Source organism: Corvus cornix, chromosome 9 (genome assembly GCF_000738735.6).
Source record: "Corvus cornix cornix isolate S_Up_H32 chromosome 9, ASM73873v5, whole genome shotgun sequence".
Taxonomy (NCBI): domain Eukaryota; kingdom Metazoa; phylum Chordata; class Aves; order Passeriformes; family Corvidae; genus Corvus; species Corvus cornix.
This window is the reverse complement of record NC_046339.1, coordinates 15,824,842-15,849,401: the sequence shown is the minus strand read 5'-3', so window position 1 is coordinate 15,849,401 and position 24,560 is coordinate 15,824,842. Positions and strand designations below refer to the sequence as shown.

The 24,560-nt window shown below is 39.7% G+C and overlaps 1 protein-coding gene across 8 annotated transcripts in view; it reads right to left on the bottom strand.

Moving 5' to 3' along the window:
• Nucleotides 1-8,409, bottom strand: part of LOC104693440 (SPHK1 interactor, AKAP domain containing) — a 66,011-nt gene extending 57,602 nt beyond the window's left edge. For 3 of the 8 annotated variants that reach the window (XM_010406076.4, XM_010406074.4, XM_010406080.4), the window contains exon 1: nucleotides 8,184-8,409. Coding sequence is in view for 3 of the 8 variants with exons in the window: in XM_010406074.4 (XP_010404376.2) it covers nucleotides 8,184-8,224 (41 nt within the window). In the remaining 5 variants the exon portion in view is untranslated. Of the gene's footprint in view, nucleotides 1-7,395; nucleotides 7,661-7,765; nucleotides 7,813-7,870; nucleotides 7,981-8,183 lie in introns of those variants that run through there. The other 5 variants (XM_010406078.4, XM_010406079.4, XM_039556648.1 and 2 more) reach the window with 4 other exon arrangements.
• Nucleotides 8,410-24,560: the final 16,151 nt, after the last annotated feature.

The following is a 24,560-nucleotide window of genomic DNA, read 5'->3' as shown; positions in this document are numbered from 1 at the left end:
AGTTCTGTGTATCCAAAAGTAATCCATGCAAAGCAAATCTGGCCCTACAGCCTCTTTGTTTCATTATTGGAGTTGGACTAGTATTTGTATTTATATTACTTGTTTATGGCCTGTCACAATTTTTTTCAGTAATTAATTATTTTTCTAATATGTGATGCCTTAAAAGCCTTGCCCTCTGAATCAGAAAATCACCTGTTGCACTCAACAAATACGTACTTACCTATGAATTAATTTTTCTTGTATGAAATAAAAATCTGCTGCTGCTGCTAGTACCAAAAGACACCTCTCTCTTATAGTCAGATGCACTGTTCCATAGTGCACAGATTTCCAAAATCTGAGAAGTATGGGTATACTTGTAAAAGTACCAAAACTCTGTGTTTGGTAGCTATACTAGCATTTAAATCATATCATACAAACAGTGATACAGGTCATGTCTGCTACCTTTGGGATTGTGGATAATGTGACCATTGGATTTCACTGAATTTATGGCACGTATTATGTTTAGGCTTTAAGGTCTTGGCAGATACAATGTGGTCATTTAACAAAGCTCCCTAATAGCTGTGCTATTACTTCTGTATTTTTACATATTCAAGAAGCAATTTTTTTTTTCTTCCAGTTGAGGGGAAGGTCTTATTCCAGAGTTTATGTGAGGATAACGGGTTTTCATTTCAACACCACAGCACGCAAACCTTTTCCTTTTAAAAATAAATGATCTGTTCGTTTTTATTATATGTCTACAATGGTAATACACATTTTTCACTGAGGAGGACACTGCCCTGACAACATAGAAGAGGAACAATCTAAAAGTATGTTGTTGAAACACTACCCTGCTGATTTGATCTCTTTCCTTTTCAAATTGAAATAGCATAGATGGTTATAAATGAGTCTTAGGGGAAACAGATTGGGACCTAATTTAAACACAGTTCTGAAAACAGACACCCTTTCTTTCTCCCTTTAATATTCTGAAGAGCCACTGCATGTAATGAACAGCTCCACTGCAGATGGAATGCCTGTATATGAAATTCTGATAACTACACAATCTCACAGGGACTGCATGAGGACCACAGAAGTTTTTCACTGCTGAAAGAAAATACAAGTCCTATGGAATTCTGTGCATCTTTCTGTTTAAGAAGTTTTAACTACACCACAACAATGTATTCATTCAATGAATTTCAGTTTTTCAGCAATTCATGTAAAAGATCAAAACTTTTCCAGAAAACAGAAAGCTCTCATAATACCTGGAAGATAGTTATTGCAAGTGCATGCAGCCAGCTCAGGACAGTTCCAGTCTTAAAAGTGACTACTTAGGGTTATACAGGACTTGCTGACCAGTTCTGAATTTCACTAGCAGTGAAATATGTATTGCAGCATCAAGTTCTGTGTTAGCAGTTTTAGAAAAGAACTTTTTCTTTCAGCTATAAATTAAATGTAATCAAGATTTACAAATGAAACTTTCTTACAGCACTCAAGAATAATTAGATAAAAACAAATTGTGATGCCACAACCAAGAGGAAACATAACTTTGATAAAAACCACCTACCTGTTGTGTGTCATGGGCACTTGCAGTAGCCAGATATTTAATAATAAACAGGCAACTCTTGAAGTGAAGAAAATTACTGAGGGAAACTAAAGAGATTAATGACAGCAATCCAAAGGTTGACAAGGCTAAAAAAATAAGTTCTAAAACTCGCCCTGGGCAGCAAATAAATCCAAGATATAGTAGTATTAACCTGCACATGCTAATTTTGTAGTTCTGGTTAAAAGAAAACCAGAAATATGCAGTATGTTTTTTTTTCTCTCTGTTTCAGTGAAGTAGGAGGAAGGGAAGCTGTACTGTACATGCAGTCTGAAGCACTATCGAATCCACTGATAAGCAAAGAGGTTGTTGAAAGATTGGGAAACAACCCCCACGAGTTTCTGACACTCAGATCCTGAGAGATGTGAAGTTTTTCAAAGAGTCTCATCCCCATGAGTGCCAGGCAGGCTTCCCCTTCCTGCTTCTTCCCAGAGAGCACAGCCAGGTGCCTGTACAACACACCAGAAGAGGAGCTGCTGCTGCTGCATTTTATCCAGTGAGTTGGTAATTAAAGCTATTGTTTTGATGTAGAAGTTTAATTAATTTTCCTTCTTCTGAGAAAAAACTAGGGCTGTCTGCTGCACTTTTGAGTAAATGCTCAAAACCACATGGCTATCACTGCTTGCATTCATGGTCCTTCATGTTGAAGCTGTTTCCCCACTGAAACAAGTCAATATTGTGTCTGAGAGCAGCTGCAGGGAGTGTAATACAGAGCAGCGAGCCTGGAGGGAGCACTACTGGGATCCCTGCCGTCCCAGGCTGGTATCCTCAGTGGAGGGAGCTCTCTCAGCCTCCCTCTCAGCCTGCTCCTGCTCATCAGCACCTCTAGCACACCACACTGCTGTCTGCGTATGGGACTTCTGGCTGTTCAGGTGCCAGTCATGGCTTAAAATTTAGAGGATGTTCTTACATCCAAGTTTAGGCAATGAGAGCTGCATGAGAAGTGACCAGGGTTCATTACCCACAGTGCAGATAAAGGTTCCCATGAGTCTATGCCTCCCTCCCTCCTTCTCAGGTAGTAGCTGAACCAACCACACGTAACAAGAAAGAGTAAAGTGATTAACATAGGGCTGAGGAAGGAGATGACAAAACCTTGATGAATTAGTCAGTGTGCCTACAATGATTACCGGGAGGAGGTCATAGCCTAAATCACATACAGAATGAACAGCACAGCAACAAAATACGGATGCTTCCAATTGTCACTGATAGTTGTTAGTATTTCTCAAGTCTGTCCTAGGGGCAATATGTCTGGAGAAGGAGAGGACTGAATGAAGGAGGAGAATGGTTGGTACTCATAGGCAGATTGTGATCAGTGTGACTGACACTGCAACTACTGCAGTCACAAACGGGAGAAGGGACGCACAGGATTAGAGCCAGAGCTGAAAGAAGAGATTAGTGGATGTTTTCAGGAAAACAGTGAGAAATTCATGTGGGAGGCTAGGGAGGCAGGATTGAAGAATTCAAAACAGACGTGATTGGTTAAATAAAGGAAGAAGAGGAGGTGCCAAGCCTGGATGCAAGCAGTATGGTTTTGTCACTGTAGTGTGCAAGTGGGTTAGTGAAACAAAGCATGGAAATTCTACAGTTAACTTCTTTAATACTTCTACAAGTCTCTCTCCTCCCTTCACCTACAGTCCCATTCCTCAAGGGATCAGATTCCTCATGCACAGACTTATGACCTTTCACAATTTAGGTTCCTTCTGGTTTTACCTGACTTTTTTTCTCCCCTAACCTCACCGAAGGAAAGCATCTCAGAATTTTGTCTGTGTTTAACAACACAGGTTAGCCAGGTTAGTGAACTGCTTAAAGTAATTGCCCATGAAAACAGGGCATAGCATGTTATTTCAGGAATTCCCACCACTGACATTCAAACTAACATTAGAAGAAGTTAGTGAATATTGAAACTTATCAGATAAATTTCCTGGCTGCTCCACTCATAATATCTGGTAAATTCATCTGCTAATTTGCAAATAAAAAGCATACCCAGCAAGTATTAAACTGATTCCTCTGGCTGGGCTGCAGTACTGGTTCTGCAAGAGTGCAGAAAAACAAATTTCATCCTCATATGTGATGCCAGCTGCTGTTCTAATGCAGGTAGTTGCCTGATAATGGGAGTTCTGACATTACACACTTGTTCAGGGGATTTATTAGTTCTCTTTTATTTAAATAAGATTTGTAACACATTTGGTTTTCCTTTACTCATAGAGGTGGAAAAATACGGAGAACAGACCTGTAAGATGCTCTCTGGCTAGTCTCACTAAACACCACCCATTGCTCCTCTTCACTTATATCATTTCACTCATCATTGACAATTTTTCAGAATAAATTTTTATTGATTTCTGTTTATGTGCTGCTTCTATGTTTGTTTTATTTTTGTTGGCATTCTCTTTTCTTTAATGATTTATTCAAATTAATTGTTATGTGTAGCTTAGTCCCATGGCTGTTGTGCAGTCTTTGCCTGCAATCTTGTCTTCTTAAAGGATCAAAGTTTTATTTCACTCATTCCTGAAAGCATCTTAGTACAAAGACACCAAATCTGTTTTCTCTGTTATACAAGATCCAGGTTGCTTTGCTGGACCACAGGAGCAGCTGTCAGCTCTGCCTGTGACAGTGTTACAGTGTAAGTTCCAGTGGCACTGAGTGTGTGCCTCATGTCTGCTGCCTGTAAGGAAGCTCTGATACAGCCACAGCTTTTGGATCTCTTCTCAGCTTTAATACCTTAATTTACCTCTTTACATTTGTGGCCAGCCCTAGTACATTCATCAAATGTAAACAGTGCTTGCTTTCCATCAGGAACTTGTAAAACGAGAAAGGCTTTTCCTAGCCATTCTTTGTGCACTATGTGTCACACCAGGTATTTCTGAGATGTAGCAAAGATCATTTTGCATTGGTGATAGAACACGGTTTTTTATTACATGCAGAGCAACTTCTCAGAAATAGCCACTTTCTTTGGGCTTGTCTTTTCACTTTTTATATCATAAAACCTGCTACTTCTCATCCCTGTTGAATGTACAGGCATTTTAGTTTTTCTGAATTACTATTCAGCCCAATGTCACTTCTAAACCCCAGTGCTGTGTCCAATTCTGAATTGAAGAACACTTTTAATTCCTCCATTTCTTTCTAGTATTTACACAAAAGGTGTGTTGAAAGCAGGTGCCAGTCCAAAAGACATGTTGGAAGACTTTTATTTGGCAGCCAATACTTTCAGATACACAACTGGCCAAAACCTGCGTATGTTTATAGGTTTGGTTTCATAAGCTTGAGCAGAGAAACTGCAGTTTTACTGAAGGGGGCGGTTGTATTTCCTTAGGCAGCTGTGCAGCAGCATCCCAGATAGTCAATAACACAGGGGACAGAAACAAGGAAATTCCTGCCTCATATGTAAAAATTTCAAGCATTTTTATTCCTGTCTCTTACCTGAAGAGGCAAAGTGCAAGGTGGTATATTTAAGATTTTAATGTGGGGGTGTTTTTCCTCCACCATAAAAAACCCCACCAAACCAAAATGAGCCACCACAAACAAACAAAAAACCCAAACAATAAATCCTTATAGATCACATTTCCAGCTCCCCAACAGCAACATGCATCAAAAATGTCTTTTAGCTGCTCGAAGGAAAAGTGGCAGCTACCACTTCTGTGCAGTTCTCTGCAGCTGCTCATCTGACCTCCAGGCTAAGTGTTCACTGCAAGAAGCTGCTGCTGGAAATGCTAAATTATCAGTGGAAGCCTGAAGGCCACTTGTCTGCTCTGCAGTGACTGCTGGCCTCCCAACCAAGGGCTTATGCTTTTGCCTTCAGCTATGGAAGCCAAAGGAAGAGAAGGTACTGAGCAGGAATTAATGTGCACCCTGAGTTTTTGTTGAACTCTGGGAGTGATGGTAGTGTATGATAGTCAGCAAGTGGGCAGAGCTGTGGCCTTGATTTAGGAAGATGAGTGCAGGTGACTAAGATAAGGTATAAACAGCCACAGAAATAGGTTAATACCTGAAGTAATTCTGTAAGGAAAATTAAAAATACCTTTGATTTGTAACAATTTGACAGTGAAAACTTTCTTTGGTGAGGTCAGTCAAGCTAACTCCTAAATGCTAACATTCAAAGTTTGCAATTCTCAACAGCTTCTGTAACTAAATCTCAGTTAAAAGTTGCCTAGATATTGTATGGTAGGCATAATGAGCTGAAGGTGTATGATGACAAGTTATCTGTCCCATGGCTTTCCAGACGTGCTTTTTGTAACCAGATTTCCTGGTGAAGACAGGAATGACCTGAATAAACTACCTGCTGTTCCGGTCACCTTTCCTGGAGTCCTGTGATCCTTATTCACTGACAGAAAGCGTAAAATTTAAGTTTCAGCAAAGAAAGGGTTACCTTAATTAACAAATAACAAGCAGCTGTCAACAACAAGCCTCAGGAGATAAAAGAGATGAAAGCGAGAACGTAGCTCTTGGTGTAGGGAAGTCTGACGTGCTTAAGCTCTGAGAAGGGAATCAGTCTTCAGGAAGATGAAAGAGGTACGTTGCTCACATGAATAAGATTAGTCCTTGGCCTTGCTACAGAAATAGGCAATTTTATCTGGGTTAATAGGCCTATAGCAGAGGTGAAGAAATGACCAGATGGCAGAGCGCAGGAACGGAGTAGGATTGGTTTTCTCAGTTCCTTCATACAGTGCTGAAAAGCTTAGCAATAATCATGTGGAGTTGGAAGATGGCTGTAGGCTTATGAGGAGGTAAATTTATAACAATGAGAACAAGACTGTAACCAAGGAAAGCAGTAGCTTGCCCAATTCTTGATACCTTTAAGACTGTATTGTTGGAATATCTGTTTATCCTGGGGTTAAGATTGCATTCTACCCAATTTTTGTAGAGTGTGAAATACAAGATGTCCTATCAGATAACCTAAAAGTCTCTCTTACCTTAAAATCTGCATCCCTCTCTCTTTCAGAATGTGACTTCCCACAAAACGCTGAAGTTTGTATAATCTCTTCGCTATTTGTTATGTAAAAAAATGCATAAAAAGTGACTAGCCATGATTAATAACAAAAATTAAAAAGCTAAATCCTTTTCATTTCACCCTGAAATGCCAAGGGAAAAATTGGGAAGGACTATTTCTAGATCAGGCAATTCAGAGCAAAGTGCAAAAGCATTATTAAGCTTTGGTTAGTAAATATTTATTGGTATGAAACACTATTCAACCTAGTCTCTCTAAGGGATTGCTTTAAAGCTTTTTGTTTCTTTCTAGTAAATAGAAGCAATTTGTCCTGCAAGTAATTATCACTCACTCAGGTGTCTTTGTCTGTCTCTCCCCCAAGCAGTTCCTCTTGTGTATTCAGGTAGTTATATGTCTTTTCACCATCTTCCTTTTAAGGCTATGCATTCTCCAAACTTTATTTCCATCGGTTTTTTACGACTCATTTAAACATTGCACTGGGAGCAACTAAACCAAAACGAATTGTAATAATTGACAAGATATGCTTTTTATCTATGATAGTCTCAAATGGTACAATTTCTATAATACTTCTGTCTGCCTGCTACCCTCAAAATGCAATTTACTTGCGATTGTTGAAAATTATGCTTAACCACATCTTGCATCTCCGGTAGGCTCCTGCTATATGGGCATCCATTTCCGTCTTGCAGGAAGTTTTGCGCTAATCGGTTGTTCACGACCGCTATAAATGCGCGCTTGGTGAAGCCAGGATAACAGAACTACAGGGATTTTTAGGTTTATCTTTCATCGTGAAACAACCTCATTTACTAGGTAGCGGACACGCGTCGAAGTGATTTAAGCACAACATCCTAAAGGTATCATTAAGCACTAATTAACTTACCGACTCTCTTGAGATGCTACGGCATGAAAACCAGCTGTTAGAGCAAATTTAGATGACAGTCTATTTTTTCTTTCTATTGTAAGAAAAGCCCTCTAATTCCCGCTTTAGGCGTAGGGGCAAAACCCCGGCGGGCGACCGACCACCTCCTGGCAGGTGCAGCGCGTGGCCCGCCCTTCTGCAGCCGCACGCCAATTCCCGAAGCCCCTCCGCGCCCCGGCAGCGGCTCCGCTCCCCCGCGGGCACCGCAGAACCCCAGCGCGGCTCCTTCGTGACCGCCCTCAGGCCGGGGACCCGTGCCCGCCCCGCGGGCTCCCGGGCGGGGTGCTCGGCACCGTGCGGGTCCCCGCGGGCGCCCAGCGCCGATACTCACCCGGAGGAACCCGCGGCTCCGCGACCGCCCTCGCGCGGCGCGGCCCCGAGCGGCGCGGCCCGGAGCGCGCAGGCGGCGGCGCGCGGGGAGGGGCGCGGGCCCTACCTGGGGGCGGCGGGCGGGGGGCGCCCGGCCATGGCGGCGGCGAAGGCAACGGGACCCTCCGCTCCGGCCGTGTCGGGGTAGCGACGGCGCGTTCCCGGCGCTGCGGCGCCGCCCGGCCCTGCCCTCCGCCTCACTCCTCCCCCGCCCGCTCCGCCGCCTCCCCCGGCTCTCTCTCGCGGCCCGGCCCCGCGTGGCCCTGCGCTCCGCGGGGAGGGTGCGGGCTGCGGCGGGGCCGAGCGCGGCACCGCGGGCACGGATAGCCCCGGCGACGCCGTCCCCGGCAGGGCAGCGTCGTGCTCAGGACTCCTCGCACCTGCGAACCGCTGCCTGGCAGCCGGTGCCCGGCCGGGACATGCGGGAGGCGGCAGCCGGTCGGGAGCTGTTCGCTGGAGGGATGTAGCGGCTGCAGGAGTTCAGGACGGCTGCAGAACTTGCTGGCGTTGTGCTCTGGCTGCAGTGTGGGAACAGGGACGCGCTGGGTGACTCCAGCGAGAAGCGGGCGATCCTTGCTCGGTCCTTGTTACGAATGTCATGATGTTCGTGGAGCCCCAGCCCCGTAAACCATGTGATTTGAATGACGGGGATTTCTTTCTGGCTGTCTGAGATGGTGACACACAAGCATTTATAGAAGGAGCCTAGAGTTAACTACAACTTATACCTTGTTTTGAGCTCATTCAGGCTATTTTATTTGGTTACTTTCAGCAAACTTTTCCGGGTTTGTTTGCTTTTTCTTTTCAAGAAAATATCGAGCGCTTTGAGGCTCAGCTCTATCGTGTTTGCATAAACATGTCAGAATCTCTGCAGCGCAGATGATTAGAATTGGTCTCTAGTCATGAAAGGAGAGATTAAAAGCACTTGAATCACAGGTGATGCACGGTGCAAACATTGTTTTGAACCCAGAGCCTCCTGGGTTCAGCAGGAGTCATTTTGGGTCGGGTGTGAAATCTGGAGGGCTGGAGACAACTGCCATCGCCTTGTAGTTGCTGGCAAGATTCCACTTCTGCTGAGATTTGTTTCCAATAAGTCTAGGATCAAGGTCAAAGCCCGAGATCTGCTCTGTCCAGTTAGTTGATGAGTATTATGTTAGTTACGTAGCAAGCACTGCTCAACAGGCATTCAGCAGTAAGAATTTACGCAAGTCTACAAATGCTGCTGAAAGCTTGGTGAGCCCTGCTCTTTAGTCAGTGCTCTGTTCAGAGATTTGTTGAGTGAATTCAAAGACGAAGAGGAAGGGCAGTAAATCCATGTTTGGACAACCTTTTTTTTTCGTTTCTGCAGTAAAGATTCAGTGTTTCTCTTCTTTAAATACCTCATTCCTTTGCCTTTTCTACACCTTGCTATTCACTTTAGTTGGCACAGCATTATGAAATTGTGACGTTTAGTGAGTTTTGGAATGGCCTGGGGCATGTGGAGAGAATTATTTTATATATTAAATCAGGTTTTATTCTCTGTTCCAATTTACAGAGCAGAAATTTCTTAACTAACTTTGGCCAGAGGCACGGTATCATTTAACTACTGAACCAACACTTTTCATTGTTACAGAAGGCTACCTGAAGGGTTTGTTCTTGGTGACTTTCACATAACCAAGAGGAGGAAGTTTCATCTCAATTTTTAAACATCTTTTAAAATTTTGTGCTAAGTATATGGATTACACCTTCTGTCAACATGTGAAGTGACACAGGAGACAGCAAGGCTAACAGCTACGTCATGGTGGCTAAAGTTAAAGGTGAATCAAAGCAAAGAGAAGTATTGGGTTATAAATGTAAAGTGGAAAAGCTGAGGAAATAGACAAAACAGCCTAGCAGGGAGGTTGGACTAGATGATCTCCAGAGGTCTCTTTCAACCCCAGCTTTTCTGTGATACTACCTAGGTGTCTCTTAGGCTGCATTTAGGCTTCTGATTAAGGCTGGTCAGGGCTTATTTGCTTTGGAGATATGGTTTTTGTATTCCTATATCTGGGTTTGCAGAACTGCTTCTTCAGTGTTGTTGAAATGTTTTGCTTCTGTTGTGAAGAAGAAAGACAGGCAGACCTTCAGTTAGGGACTGAGAAAGGAAATGATGGTTTTCTCTCAGTGATGATGTCACTAGAAGTTCATAACACGTTTTCTACTCTAAGTTCAGATTTTTTTCTCTTGTAATTTGTCAAAAGGGAAGAGCTCTGAGACAGAAGGAGAGGAGAGGTTTTTTCCCTCATTAGGGGTGGGAATATATGTTGTTCAGTCTCACCTTTATGTTTGATCTTTGTTCCCTGATGTGATAAGGCTCTGAACCCTCATTTTTCCATCGTAAACACTGCCATTCATTGGTCCCTCACTCCAGCAGATTGCACTGACATTACCAATGTACTGGTTCTTTGTTTTTTATCATATCGTTGTAGTTGATGTGAAGCCCTCTGATTCTCAGCATGTAAATTGATTTCTTTTTGGTTTTGCATTAGTAAATCTTTTTTTTTCTGTTTCTGTCATCCTGCAAATACTCCACAAACTTGTTGTGGAGACATGTCCTCTTCTATTGCTTCTTCTCACTATTTCAGAGCTCTTCTTTGAGCCAGCCATTGCAACTTGACTTTGCAATCCACCAGAATTGTCCTTTTCTCAGGTAGCCAGCACTCCTCTTCACTGACAGCCCATAGTCTTTATTTTTGAGGGATTTAGCCAAGTACTACTTTGTGCCTTTGTTCTTATTCCTTGACAACGTTGGCACATAGCCTAAAAAAACCTATTCTTTTTCCTGGAATCCAGCTTGACAGAAGAGAACTGATTACTGTCACACATTGACTTGTTTCAAAGCTGTCACCAGGAGTGTATTTTTCTCTCAGCTTTTAGATATGAATTGGCAACAGGAAGAGAATACTGTGGCATTTTAGTTAGCTGTCTTTTATGTGTCAGCCTAGGACACTGTTCCCGTACTGGATGACAAAAGGTTATGGCCAGAGAATACAATAGTTGTATGTTTTAAGGGTACAGACTACTCTAGTTAAGATTTTGCTGATTTCAGCTTTTATAAAAACCCAAAGGGTTACTTAAAAATAATTAGTCAGCCCTTCTGTTGGGAAGATAAGCAGAATAAACTGCTACAGAGCTGTTAGTTTGAACTGACAGAAACAGAAAAAATAGCACCAAACTGAGCTGACTGTCCCCTAAGAAAATGTCAGTCATTCTTGAAAATCAGAGGGAGCCAAACTTACACTAAGACTTTGATTAGACTTCAGCTATTCTTTGAGATACTCAAAAGCCCATCTGGACGTGGTCCTGCACAACCTGGTCTAGCTGGTCCTGCTGAGCCATGGGGTTGGACTAAGTGCTCTCAAGAGATCCCTTTCAACCCAGAAGATTCTGTGCTTCAGTAGATTTGAAGTTTTGTTCACTGCCATACAGTGAAAAAATTCCCCCAAAAACTGTACTTATGCATGACTTGGTTTGTCTCAGGAGCTCTGCAACTCTACTGACTGTGTAACTGGATAGTATTTTCAGGAATAGATCGATGTTGCAGGGGACTGGAGGAAACAGCATTTTGCTTTCCACTTCTCTTTGCTTGTCCTTTTAACTGCTTTGTACAAAACTCCCTAATTAAAAGTACAGAGGTGGGAAGCTTAGCATGTTGCAAAAGCAGGATCAAAAACCTCTCAGCATTTTGATATTTTCTGGACACAGGCATAATATTTCCAAAATAAATATGATATTATCAAATCCCAAGTACAGGGACAATCTCTCTTATATAATAAAAAAATTTGATCCAGTTGGGATGATCAGGGTCTTTTGGGCACTAGTGTTAAGTAACCATTATTTTTGGATGAGCTTCTATTTATCCTCCTTACCCATGTTTGCTGTGCAGTTGGTGTGTGCACACACACTGCTGTTTTGATGGATATTTAGTTAGTCCCTTACAACTAAACTATATCCCTTTTCCAATGACTGTAAAAGGGCTGCTTCATGGTTGTCGTGTAGTTACTGAATTTTTTAAAATATAAGTCATCTAACATAGTTTATATTTGTCTACTAGGTGTTTGTTTTCTGAAATGGATATTACAGTTGGCTGTATTACCGTGTGTTTGATTATCGTGTGTAAGCAATGACCTTGTGCTGTCAGGTTATTGATGAGGTTGCATAATTCTCTGTGTTGTTGCTCAATAGATTGGTTGAGCACTGGCGCTGTAGAAGGACACATCTTTTACCCAAAATAACAGGTGTATTTCGCTTGTAGAGTTGCATTGGTTAAATTGTTTGCATTGAAGATTAGGTTGTTACTTTTTACATGTTAATATGTTTTAGACAAAGTTTGTTCTCCAATACCTTGTTTGTTTGTTTGTTTTGTTTGTCGCTTTGATTTGATACAGGTTAGGGGTTTTTTACAAAGTTTTGTTCTGTCAATCAAAGTCCTTTTCCCTTTGAGATGTGTACTTGGGCTGTGACTAAAGCACCCTCAGTTAACAAACCAGAATTGGTGTTGTAACATGTTGCAACAAGTAAGTAGCATGACTTACTTTAACTTATATCAGAACAGATCTGGTTGACAAGATTCTTACTGACAATGGGCAGGAGCTTTAGAGAAGGATGGTCTGGCCAAGATAGTTGTTGAATGGAGCCAGGAGAATAAACAGTTGTTTGTTGCTTCACTCCAGACTGCGTGACATGGCTCCTTGTTTAATAAATGCAGTTTGTTGCCATAGAGCATGGGTGCGAAATGATTTATTTTTCATCTACGTACATATCTGCAACTACAAAGAGAATTTTTTCCAACATAACCTCATTTTTTTTTTTTGAGTTAATAGGCAAGTTTAAATATTAAACCTACTCTGTCTGCCTGTCTCTCTCTAGCTCCCAAACATTCACTCTTTTTTCAGCCTGCGCGCATCCCTGGATGAAATGAGGGAAGAGAAAGGGCTAGGAGATCGCATTTAAGTTCTGGAAAGATAAATCAAGAATAAGATGTTGATCACAGATTTTTGAAATTCTGAATAGTTTGTTGTCCCTCTCATTCCAGTAAACTGGAGAGCTCCTATAATTGAGTGTTCCAGCTGATCTCAACTGTATTATTCCACAGGGAAAGGAGCTGGTGTTTGCAATAAGCTCAAACTGAGCCATACAGTTACTCTTAGGTCAAAAGTAACGCGCTCATTTTATTCAGAAATGGGCTAGAAGCTGATAATAATAACCAGCTGGTAGGCAATGAACCATCATGTGTAGCATTAACTGAAATCTTTTCGGCATCTGAAGGTGATGATGCATGTAGAGTAGACAGAAGGTGATACATTCCCAAACACACTCTTTGAGTTCATCTATGCTGCCCTGGGTTTTTTGATAAAGGTGAAAAAAATGCTTTTGCCTTCTGCCTGTTCTCTGAGCATCCAAAGCTAATGTCCCATGAGCTGTGAGAATAAATTGTACAACTACTGTGTCTTTGCTCTTGCCCCTTCCTGCAACTCCAGAGGTTGTTCAGAATGCTGCTACTTACTTTAAAAGGCTGTGGTAATTAGGTTCGGCTCTGTTTTCAGAATACATGTAGATTTTTAAATTATTCTGAATAATTAATGAAATTGGGATCTGGAATTCTGAGTCTTCCTGAAAATCACTGGAATTCATTGCTGAACTATTTTTGGAATTCTAGCTGCCATCCTCCAGTGTAGTGTTTCCCTCAGGCTTCGTATCTTTGGCTGTTCTCCTGGGTGAAATTTTCAAGTGCTGCAAGCAGTTAGTTTTTAAATAGGTATTTTATTTTGTATGTCCCTAGAAAAAGAGGTCAAGTCAAAAGACTTAATAAACAGTTCACATAGTAGCTATCAATAACAACTTTCCATTTTTCTTTCATGTTAATAGGCAAGTAGAAAGCAAGAAAATGTGAAAGAAGTCAAAAAGAGGCTGAAAAAGAAAATTCAAATACCAATGTAACTGATAATGCAAAAGGTTTGATTTGATAGGGTTCTCTTTAGCTATAGTGCTCTGTGCCTTGTGAGATTGCTCTTGAAGCATTAAAATTGCATAGGTGATATGAACATACAATTAAATTGTGGGGAAAATAAAAATGCTTCACTTTTTTGGTGGATTTTTCATCCAGAGTATACCAAATGCTGTGTGCTAATTTTCTGTGTGGATTATATATTCATGAGATGCAATGTGAGAAATTGCTCATGCAATATATTTGAATAAATGACAGGATATGCTGACAATAAAATGCAGGTGTATGAAAAGAGAAGGACAGTTACTACCAGTAAAAAAAAAAAAATCTTCAGTCCTTCAATCTCATTTTAGTTGTCTCTGGCTGACTTGCAAGAGAATAATAAAAAGCTAGCAACCTTTTAACAAACCAGAAGGACTTAAATAAATATGAAAACCCTGACCTTTCATGTTTTTCATACTTTAGGCTGCTAAATTACCATGTACAGTTGTTTAAATAGCTGCAGAAGGGGAGATGGTAAACAGATGCCTACAGTCACGTACAAAGTCTTCTGGAGTTAAAAGTTTCAAAATTACCATGAAATCAATTTTCATCACCATAGTAGCTAATGGTATTTCTAGAATCATAAATACCAGTTGTTAAACTGAAATGTGTATTTCCACTGTAACAGGTACACAGGCATGAAAGCTCCTCTGCACAGCCCTTTTATCATAGTTCAGACCTACTCTGCATTCTGAGGAAATTTAAATAATATGACCCCTGCACCCATAATTCTCTGTATTTTTTCAGCAAGCTTATAAAAATTACAGGATAACTTTTTGAGATATCCATGAGAACCAGGATTGCATCAGAGCCTAAGTTTGTAAGGGCTGAAACACTTTTGAATGAAATTTTGTTTGTAGGGGAACCTAGGGATAAGACAGATCTATAACTAGAAATAAGGCACACTTTGGGAGGGTTTCAAGTAGGCAAAGGCAATTTCTTTTCTGGTTCTGTACAGAAAGAGCTTATCTAGATTTGGGGAGAAGACAGGAGTGTGTAGAGCTTGATGACATTCTGAAATAATTTTTTGATTTATGAGAAAAAATTAAAATTTAGATCTTATAACTACATGTGAAGGCAGGCATTTCATTCCACAAATCTCTGCTTTTGACTTTATGCTTTTTGACTTCTGTCAGTGAATTTGTACTTCAGTGTTTAAGTTATTTACATTTTGATATAGGAAACAGTAATAAAAATGAAGCAAGCCACATGTACTTCTGCTATGTGTCTGACTTAATTCCTAAAAGGACAATTATTTGGAGTCAGAGAGATGTCTCATTTAAAAAGGTAATTGAAGATTCATCTAGGGAATGATATATTTGAGAAATGAGTGTTTCATGTGGATATGCAATGCAACTGCACTTGAATTGGATGAATTGCTTATGATTGGAAGAGGAATGGGTAAAATAAAAACATTTTTCTTTTAATGAAAAATTTTGAAATTTATGATTCCCAGCCCCAGAGTTTTAGAGGGCTTTTAGGAGATGAGTTGTAATGGTCTGAGAGACGTTTTGTTCATGGTGTATGTTGAGCATTTGTGGAAGACAAAATTCAGAATATTTCTGGCATAGTTAAATATACCCAGAAAGAGCAAACATGCAGTAAATATTTAATGAGTCCTAGTTTGGTGATGGTTTGGGGTTTTCTAGGTCTAATTTTATATTTCCATAGTTTTTGTTTGTGGTTGCATTTAAAGCATTATGATTTAATGTCCTGGCAGACCACAATAGTTAGGGTTTCTCTGAGTCTTAAGAAATTTGATTTAGTTAACAACTGGAGATCTAAGGACAGCCAATCACTGAAAATTACTGTGGGATCACAGGGAATGGTTGGGAAGCCAATCACTGAAAATTACTGTGGGATCACAGGGAATGGTTGGGAAGCCAATCACTGAAAATTACTGTGGGATCACAGGGAGTGGTTGGGAAGCCATCAGTAAGAGTGAGTTTAGCATTACACTGATACTACGATAGGACTTGCTGACTTCCTTAGATTCTTGCCAGTACCAGTTTCCATATGAAACATGAAAAAATTTGAAATTAGTTTTGTTTGTTTGAAGAAAAACACAAACAAATCCAAAGCAAACAAAACCCAACCATATTAGCAGAATAAGAGATCACACTTCAATGACCTCTCCCATAAGATTGTCTTCTCATGTTGCTATAAATGAAGAGTTTGGGTCTGACATTGTACAGTAAACTAATGTGAAGGGAGGATTGGGTACTTACTGTGTAAGTATAATGTTAAAAATTGGTCCAGGTCAGTAATGCCATTAAATTTTAATTCTGGCAAAAGGATCTCTGCTACTAAACTATGAAATTATACAAATGTATTTCTCATACTATTTTGATTATGATATTCTGATGTGAAAATCAGGAGATGGGAATTAGTGTAGCTTTTTCTGCTGTAAACTATAGTTCATATTTTGTGGTGTAGTAAAATTTTATCTGCAAGTTATATGGTTTCATACAGAAAACTGCTCTGCAAAGCTCTAAATATTTACAGGTTGTTTTGCATTTGGAGTATGTTTGTGTAGTACTCAATTTAAATCTTGATAAATGAAATTTAATTGAAAATTCATTACTTGGCCTCATAGACTCATAATTGTAGGCGCAAAGATACAACGTAGAAATAGAAACATCCTTTGAATAAAATGTATAATTAACTTGGGAGTATGGAATGGAGTGGAGGCTCTGCTTTCTCAGGTGAGTTTTGTTCCCTTTCTGGTATTTTTGTACCTCATTGGTTCTCAAAATCTTTCATGCAATAGAGTAACTTCAGCATTGGAACGTGGGGTTTGCCATCTCAGGCTGTCTGGGGTGACAAAAGCATCACCCTGATGGATTGCTTTTGTGGCTGTGAACCTAGTGAAGAAGATTGACCTCGGTCTTTAATTTTCCGTATTACTGTTCTAATTAGCAGGCTATCATGTCTTCAACGACCACACTTGCTTGATCAGCTTTATCCACTAGGTGTGTAGCTGAGTTAATGGCTCCCTGGTCACTGTCTGAGTCCTTTCTCAGAGAAGTGTGAGAGGCGCATGAATGGATCAGGTGAATGCGAAACCGATCTAATGGGTGGTTGGTTCGCCTGCAGCATTATCAGGACTCGCTTCTAGATGTATGCACATTGATTTTTGTCTTGGACTCTCCCCGGACTGTTAATTCTGTCTGTGTGGATTCACCATTTGTCTTATATCTCTGTATGTTGGACTTGTCAGTCCAACAAGAAGTGCCTTCCCACGGCTCCTGACTGCTGGAACCCCCAGGTCTTCCTGCAGTGTCCGTGCTGAGAAACCACACAGGGTGTGGCAACATTTAGGTAACTGAAAATGTACTATGCAATTGATTACTACATGTAGAGTGTGTTTGATTCATGGCACTGTTAGATACAGAGTGTGCCCAGACTGTGCGCAGCACATGCAGGGAATGCTGGCTCTCATTGGGAGGGTTGCACTTCTCCTGCCTGCATCATGAATTTTCAGCTGGAAACATCACAAGCCTTATCTAGCCCTCAGTTTCCACAGGTTACTGAGAGAACACATTAATGCAGGCCCTCCCACTTCAGGGATGATAATTTCAAGAGTTACAGCCAATATTTAGCCTTATTTTTGTTTTTGGAGTGAAGTGATAATGTTCAAGATAGCAGAATTTGTCCATTGGCTTATAGGTGAAGTTTTTCTAATTGCTGAAGATATTGTGACCAATTTTTTCACTGACTTATACTAGCTGGTTATTTGTAGTCCATGTAAAGTAATTATTGGACCTTGGAAGTTTCTCTAAAGCTATTTAAATACATTGGATTCGATTCTGCACCACTGCATTTCTAAAGTGCTTTAACCCTAGCATCTTTGGTCCTAACCATGAAAAAATTTTTACAGAATTTACAAAATTAATGTTGCTTAGAGGTGAGAAAATACATATGAAAACTTGTTTTCAAGAGCTAATCCTTTTTTGGTTGTTGTCCAGAATGAATTTTTATTGTTGGTATAGAATGAATAAATATTGGAAAATCAACATTTTTTTTAACATCAATGACCTCTAATGGAAAATGAATTTCTGAGGTTTAACTCATAAACTATTAATTAAGATGACTAATTCCCACTTTTGTTTGTTTGGGCTTTTTTTTTAAGCTCCATGGGGCAGCCTCCTGAGCAATGTGTGAATAACATCACAGGCTCAGGCTATACTTGCTGCAGAGTGTCTTTAGTGAAGGCAATGCTAATCTGAAACTGTACAGATACTGCTTTTATATACTTTTAGCACTTCTGCTCTCTTTGAAACAAATAGATCTGTCAGCTCATGGTAGTCTCTAGAGACTCATCACCAGAGTAGCCATGTCATTAAACTTTAATCAGGCCACAGTAATTCAGTGACAATAAAGACGTGTGTACAGATAACCTTTCAGTCTAAACAAATGGAGACTGCCCCTGTTTAAGGACCCACAGATAATGTGACAATATTATGAAGAATTTTCTTAGTGTATGTTGATATTCTGACAATGAAAGTACATAATAATTTGGAAAGGGGTCTGACAAAATGAAAATATTTTATTATATTGATAGGGATTTCTTATATGGCTTAGATTTCATGGTGTCTATCACTGACCTTTCAGTTTTCCAAAGCTGAGCCATATTTACTTACAAGTAGATAAGTAATGGCTAATTTTTTTTTTTTTTTGGAACAGGAAGGATAAGAGTTCAGATGGTTTAAAAAAACCCCAGAACATTAATTACTAGGTATTTGTTCTTGAAATGAAAAGTATTTTGCAGAATTAACAGAAGTCAAGACCACAAATGATAGTAGGATGAATTTGTAAAAATATCTGCTGTGGACATCTAATTTTAAGTCTCTTAAAATAAGGCACAGGTTTTGCTAGTTGTTTGTTGGTTTGAATGTAGAATGTTGCAGTGTTGCTACTTACTGAAGTTTGTAAAAAGTTACTGCAAAATTCATTTGAAAATTATGACAAAATTTAAAAACCACTGCAAAAGTCCAGTTTGTTCAGAGTTAATGTCTCAGAAGAGTTGTGTGAAAATCCTACATAAACCTACAGAATTCTCCCAAACTCACATTTTGCACGGAGCGTTTATCACTTGTACCTTTGGCTTTTACTGACGTGCCTAATGGCACCTCCTACCTTTCCTGTATTACATTTTCAATAGGCAGTATTTTTCAAAACCAGTCAGCGTTATCCACGCTATCCATACAGAATGTCATACTGCACCCCTGGGATTTTTAGGAGTTCCACTGTCAGTCAGTAATTGATAATTCAGCAAATTTAAGAACTGTTTAATCTTTCTTCATAGATTTTTCTTTGCCATTCTGTCGTATTTCCTCTCCTGATCGCCTAAAAGCAAGAAAAATACTGTGCCAGTGATACCTTAGGTTTTAACTTTTACATGTTTCAAATTCTGTACTGCTTAGTGTGTAACTCTGAAGTTTCTTGTAGCCTGTTAATTTCTGCTCTCTCATGCTAGGTAGACATAACAAACCTCTCCAGGCCTGCTCTTCAAGGACACCCAGACTGTCCTAAGCCCAGAAAGTATAAACCAAAAGGCCTCTAAGGGGAGCAAGCGGAGGGGAAATTACATCATTAAACTGAATCTTTAATTGGAGAATTAACCCTAATATGCAAATGAACCAAACCTATAAAAGTGTGAAGAACTCGTGACCTGTCATCCATCTTGGAGTCCATCTTGGCAATAGCCTCTGGCCCCCAGGGGGTACCTTTGAAGGCCTTTCAAAGAAATACCTGCTTTTATTCCTTTACTCCTGTCTAGTCTCTGTTTCTAGGAGGCCTCTTAAGGCATCACCAGCTCCACTACTTTTTGCAGAGCAGAGCTGGTCTTTAATTATAACCTTCAGCATTGGAGTTGCCAACTAGTTTGAAATCTGGAAAATGTTATATTCTGTGCAAGCCTTTTCATAGGCACAGCAGACCTAATTTTGGTCCTCTGCAGGATCAAAATTTTTCTTCATAAATGGTACTTGTTCTCTCTTCTGACTGAATCTCCTGCACCGTGAGTTCTCTGTGTATGTGTACGTGCTTGGTATCTGTGCAAGAGCACAGTGCACGCATTAGAAATCTAACTTTTTCCAAATTTTTAATTTGTTCCTTGTGTTCTGCTACATTCACACCATAAAATCCTTTTACACTCTGAATTTCCCTAGGAAAGAGGAGTTTTGGAAATTTTTTGGTTTTTTTTTTTTTTTCAAGGAGACATATATTACCGATGTAAAAAACACAGTCTACATCTTTCTCCCTGAGTGCTCTTGAGATGTTCTCAGGAAAGAGAGCTGATAAAAAACAGGCTCCTTTCTCATTCACTTCTTGTTGCACCTTAGACCCATCCTCATAACAGCCACAATCTGGGTTTGGGTGCATGTACATACAGATGCTAACACTGATTTTGGGCTTTTTGTGCTTAGTGACCATGCCATCTGCTGGGGATATTTTGGCTGAAGTCAAAATTCCTTGAATAGCTCTTGACATTAATTATGGTGTATGATTTTTGAGATTTAAATTGTGATGGTATTGCTAGAAAACTTTGCATCTGTACAGTCCTTCCAAAGACATCGGTTGCTGGGGGTGGGTGAGCAGGGCCAGTGCACTGATACAGGGCCTGTTTCTTTCTTCTAATCCATTCACAGCTCCTGTAAAGAGCTGGCATATGCACTAGGACTGACCTTCTAATTGTCTTTTGCACCTTTTTGGCCTTCCAAAATGTTTGTACTTCACAAATGAATGGACTATTTCATTGTGCCTTTACAGAGACCCAAATTTCAGTTCACTGGTTGGAGACGGAAATGCAGGAAGCCTGGACAGGATTGTAAGAAATGCAGTGTGAGTAGTGGTCTAAAGTCAGGCTGGGCACATCTACTGATCTCATATCTCTCAGGTTGCGTGTTCTCTCCCCTCACTGAAGTCAATGGCAGTTTCTTCTGTTTCCATTCAGGTTGCAGTGTACCACCTGCTTTCAGATTCCTAAAAGTCATACCCAATTTTAAGCTTTAAATTTCCTGCCAAGCACACCAGAGTTTCCACTCATGCAACTCTGACATCTGCCATGTCAACAGCTCAGCATATTCCTGGATGCAATGCAATCTGACCACCCACCAAGCAGCTCAGACCTTTAGCAAGCAGCAGTGGAGCCCAAGTGAGAATAGGCTCACACTGGTGTTTGGGTTTCAAGTTTCTGATTTAGGGCTCTTTTGTTTCCTTTCTAATTTTTTAGCATCTATTTAAACAGCCTTCAGCAAGACATTATACTGCATGTACAGACCTCATTAAGGGTAGCCCATTCTAACAACAGAAGTATGTTTAAATAATTTCCTGAATGTAAGCCTTGCATTTCAATTTTTTTTGGTGATAAAAGTTAAAATGGAATAACAGTAGAGCCATACTAAAGCAGCTTTGTCAAACTGAGTTTGTAGTTCAGTAATTTAAGTACAGCCTGATAAAATTAGACCTACTTTGATGGGGTTTTCCCATGGCTCTCAATTATAGGTTGTTAAACCTTAGGGAAAGGCAAAGCTGACGGTAATTGTATCATGTCTTGCTTCTCTGAATGCCTTTTTTATTTTATGCCATACTGAATTGGTATGACTTTGATTGAGCTTTATGCATGCATACTATAAAATATTTGGAATAGACTCAGGAGTATGCATTCACTCACTGCTCCATGGTACATGCTCAGATTTCTTCACTGTCAGTCTTCCAAGCTGAAATCCCTGCGACCATTCCCCTACTCCTATATAAAGCTGAACGCTGCATAATGCTACCAGGCCTTGCACTTATAAGGATTATTTTTCTGTTGCTGAATCTCCTTTAACATCCAGTCTTGCTCTCTACAGCAATGATGGCAGAAATCTTGAATTTCCCTAGCACAGTTTGAGTCTTATAAGTAAATACTACCTGCTTTGATATATGAGACTGTTTTATGAAGTGTTTGGGACAGCTATGCTATTCATCCTCCATAGGCTGAATTTAAACGTGCTGGAGGGAGGAGGGGGCAGACAAGTAGGGCAGTGGGTGTCATTCCCTTTCTTTCAAACACCATTAAAATTGTCCATTAATATGGAGTACTTAAACTGAATGTCACACATTACTATGTGTGTAAGATTCTTGATAAAATATAAATATTTGAATGTAAACTACTATATATACTATCTGATATTGTGTATAGTTATCTTCAAGTCCAACATTTATGCAAGGACTTAATCATCCTTCTTGGAGCTAATATTTTAGCTTGGTTGCCGTTGATTGATCTTGTCCTCAGTGCAATATCAAAATGTCTTGTGTGTTGCCTAAACTCTTCTAAGTTTGAAAACCCTTGTTTTGAGGAGCTCTCACTAAATATTTATGCAGACAAGGGCTTGATCTTCACCTTTGATATAATGTCAAAGGGTGAGATAGTCACAGCTTGTTTGCTTGGGTTTTGGGGTTTTTTTCTGTCTAAAGGACAACAGGGGAAGACAGAAGTCCTCCTTATATTCTAGGTGTAATGGCTTTAATCAATGTTTCGTCAGGAATTGTATGGGGTGTGTGTGTATATATATGTTAAATAATCTTATTTGGGGACGGGAGAATTTTTTTGTTTGTTTTTAATTTATTTTAGTTTGGTTTATTTCTATTTTTATTTAAGAAATCTAAAGGCAAGCTCATTCCTAATTTCTGGTTGATTTACAGGAAAACTTCAGGAAATAAATATAAGACTGAGCTTAAATTTTATACAGTGTGGACTTGGTTGATTTGTTATTGGAATACGAAGACTACTGATGCCATGGGATTTAGAGGGAACTCCTCCTCTCCTTGGCTTGTATGAACGAGGTCAGGTCATATGAACCTCTTAAACTTGACAGAGTTCTGTTTTGTGTGAAGCATGAGGTTTTGCATGGTTTTCATATCTCAACTCAGTTCCCAGCACCTCCAAATTTTTCTTAAACTAAGGAGTAAAAAACCAGAAATAATAATAATAATGAGGAAAAAAAAATACAGCTTTGGTATATCAGCTGTGTAGTCCTTAAGTTTAAGGGGAAAAAAAGTAGACTACTTTACACCAAAATACACTAAAATACACCACTTTAATGGTGTTTTGGACATAGCTAGTTTTTATCTGTCACCAGAATCTTCAAATATTCTTGTTCTTATGGAGCCTTGAAGCTGTTTTCTTGTCAGAAAACACTTGCTAAGAAGCAAATTCTAGAGAAAGAAATAAAATTATTGTGTGGGTTTATAACACTCTATAAATACATGTAAATTGCACCATGGATCAAAAGCTCATTTATACTAGCTGATAATGAAGCTAGTTACACTGAAGATTGAACTCAAGAATGTTGAATTTTTTTCTAAGGTGATAATGTCTTGGGGCTTGCTTCTTTACATCTATGTTGAGATCTTAGGGCTGACTCAATGTATTACAAACTTCTAAATCATTATATATAGGGAAAAGTGTTCACTGCCTCACAAAGTTAGTTACATAAAAGTTTATTGGTGTAGCAGCCAAGTTGTTACTTTTACTGCAAAATAAAATTTGAACATTTATTTTTTCATTTTTCTGAACATCTGTCTGTAAATACACTTCAGTCAGATGTGAAGATCTTTCAGAATGGTAAAGCACTTTGGACAAATTCTAGACACATAGAAATGGCCACCAAAATCCTCAGAATGTGGTGTTTATCAGAGGAAAAGAGAACAGCTGAGAGAAATAGAAGGGGAGTACAAACAGACCACGATGTAGAGAGAAACAGATGGGAGATGTGCACACACAAAGATTAAGGGTAAGAAATGTGCAGTAGAAGAACCATGAATATATATAGGCATGTATGTCACTAGTCTCCTCTATAAATTCCATATTTGATGCTTTGACCTCTAAAATCACAGTGGTGCACAGAGGAGAACAGTGGATCCATGGCGATCTATGCAGCTATCCAGAGAATCAGGGGATAAGTCAGGCTGGAAGGAACTTCAGAAGGCCATACTGTCATGCCACATCCCAAGATATGTGAACTGCTGCTGTTTTATAAATTTGTACCATGGTTTTAATGCTGGTATGCCATGAAATTCTACAAAATAGGTCTGGGAAAATCCATGAAAGATAATCCCCTTTTCTGAAAGTAATGTCAACTATACTTAAGCAACTGTCAGAAGCAGTTAGTTCAACATGCTCTTAAAAATTCCCTCTGCTAGACATTTCCATAAGCAGTGCAGGTAATCTATTCCTGTGCTTCAGTGTAATTATAGTGTCAGGTGCCCCTGTACCCCAGGTCAGAAGCACAGAACACTCACTGAGTTAAAACAGCAGGAGACAAATAGGCTCAGCTTCATTTATCTATCAAGTTCAAGATGCTGTCTCAGTTTTGGGTTCCCAAACAGATAAATTCTGCTATATTTACACTGTGCTTTGAACTGCCAATTGTCATGGTAGTCGCTAGAATATTTATCTTGGGATGTTTCAGCTGGAAGCACTTAAACTGAGCCTAATTGAGAGAGACTGAAAAAAAATTTTAATAAGAGGACTGATCTGAAAACAATTAAGAGTATACTTGGATAATTATGAACCTACATTAATTCAAGGACTTTTAGAAGAGGAATTGAGTGGAATTGTCTGGAGGATTTTCTGGGTTGCGATACAAATGCTGTTATGCTTGTGAAAGTTAGGTAACTATTAGTTGAAGTAGTTCATACAGCTGTGAAAAAAAGCTAAGCCATGCAATTTGTTTGATCAGAAGAACAGATGACAAAGGTTGCT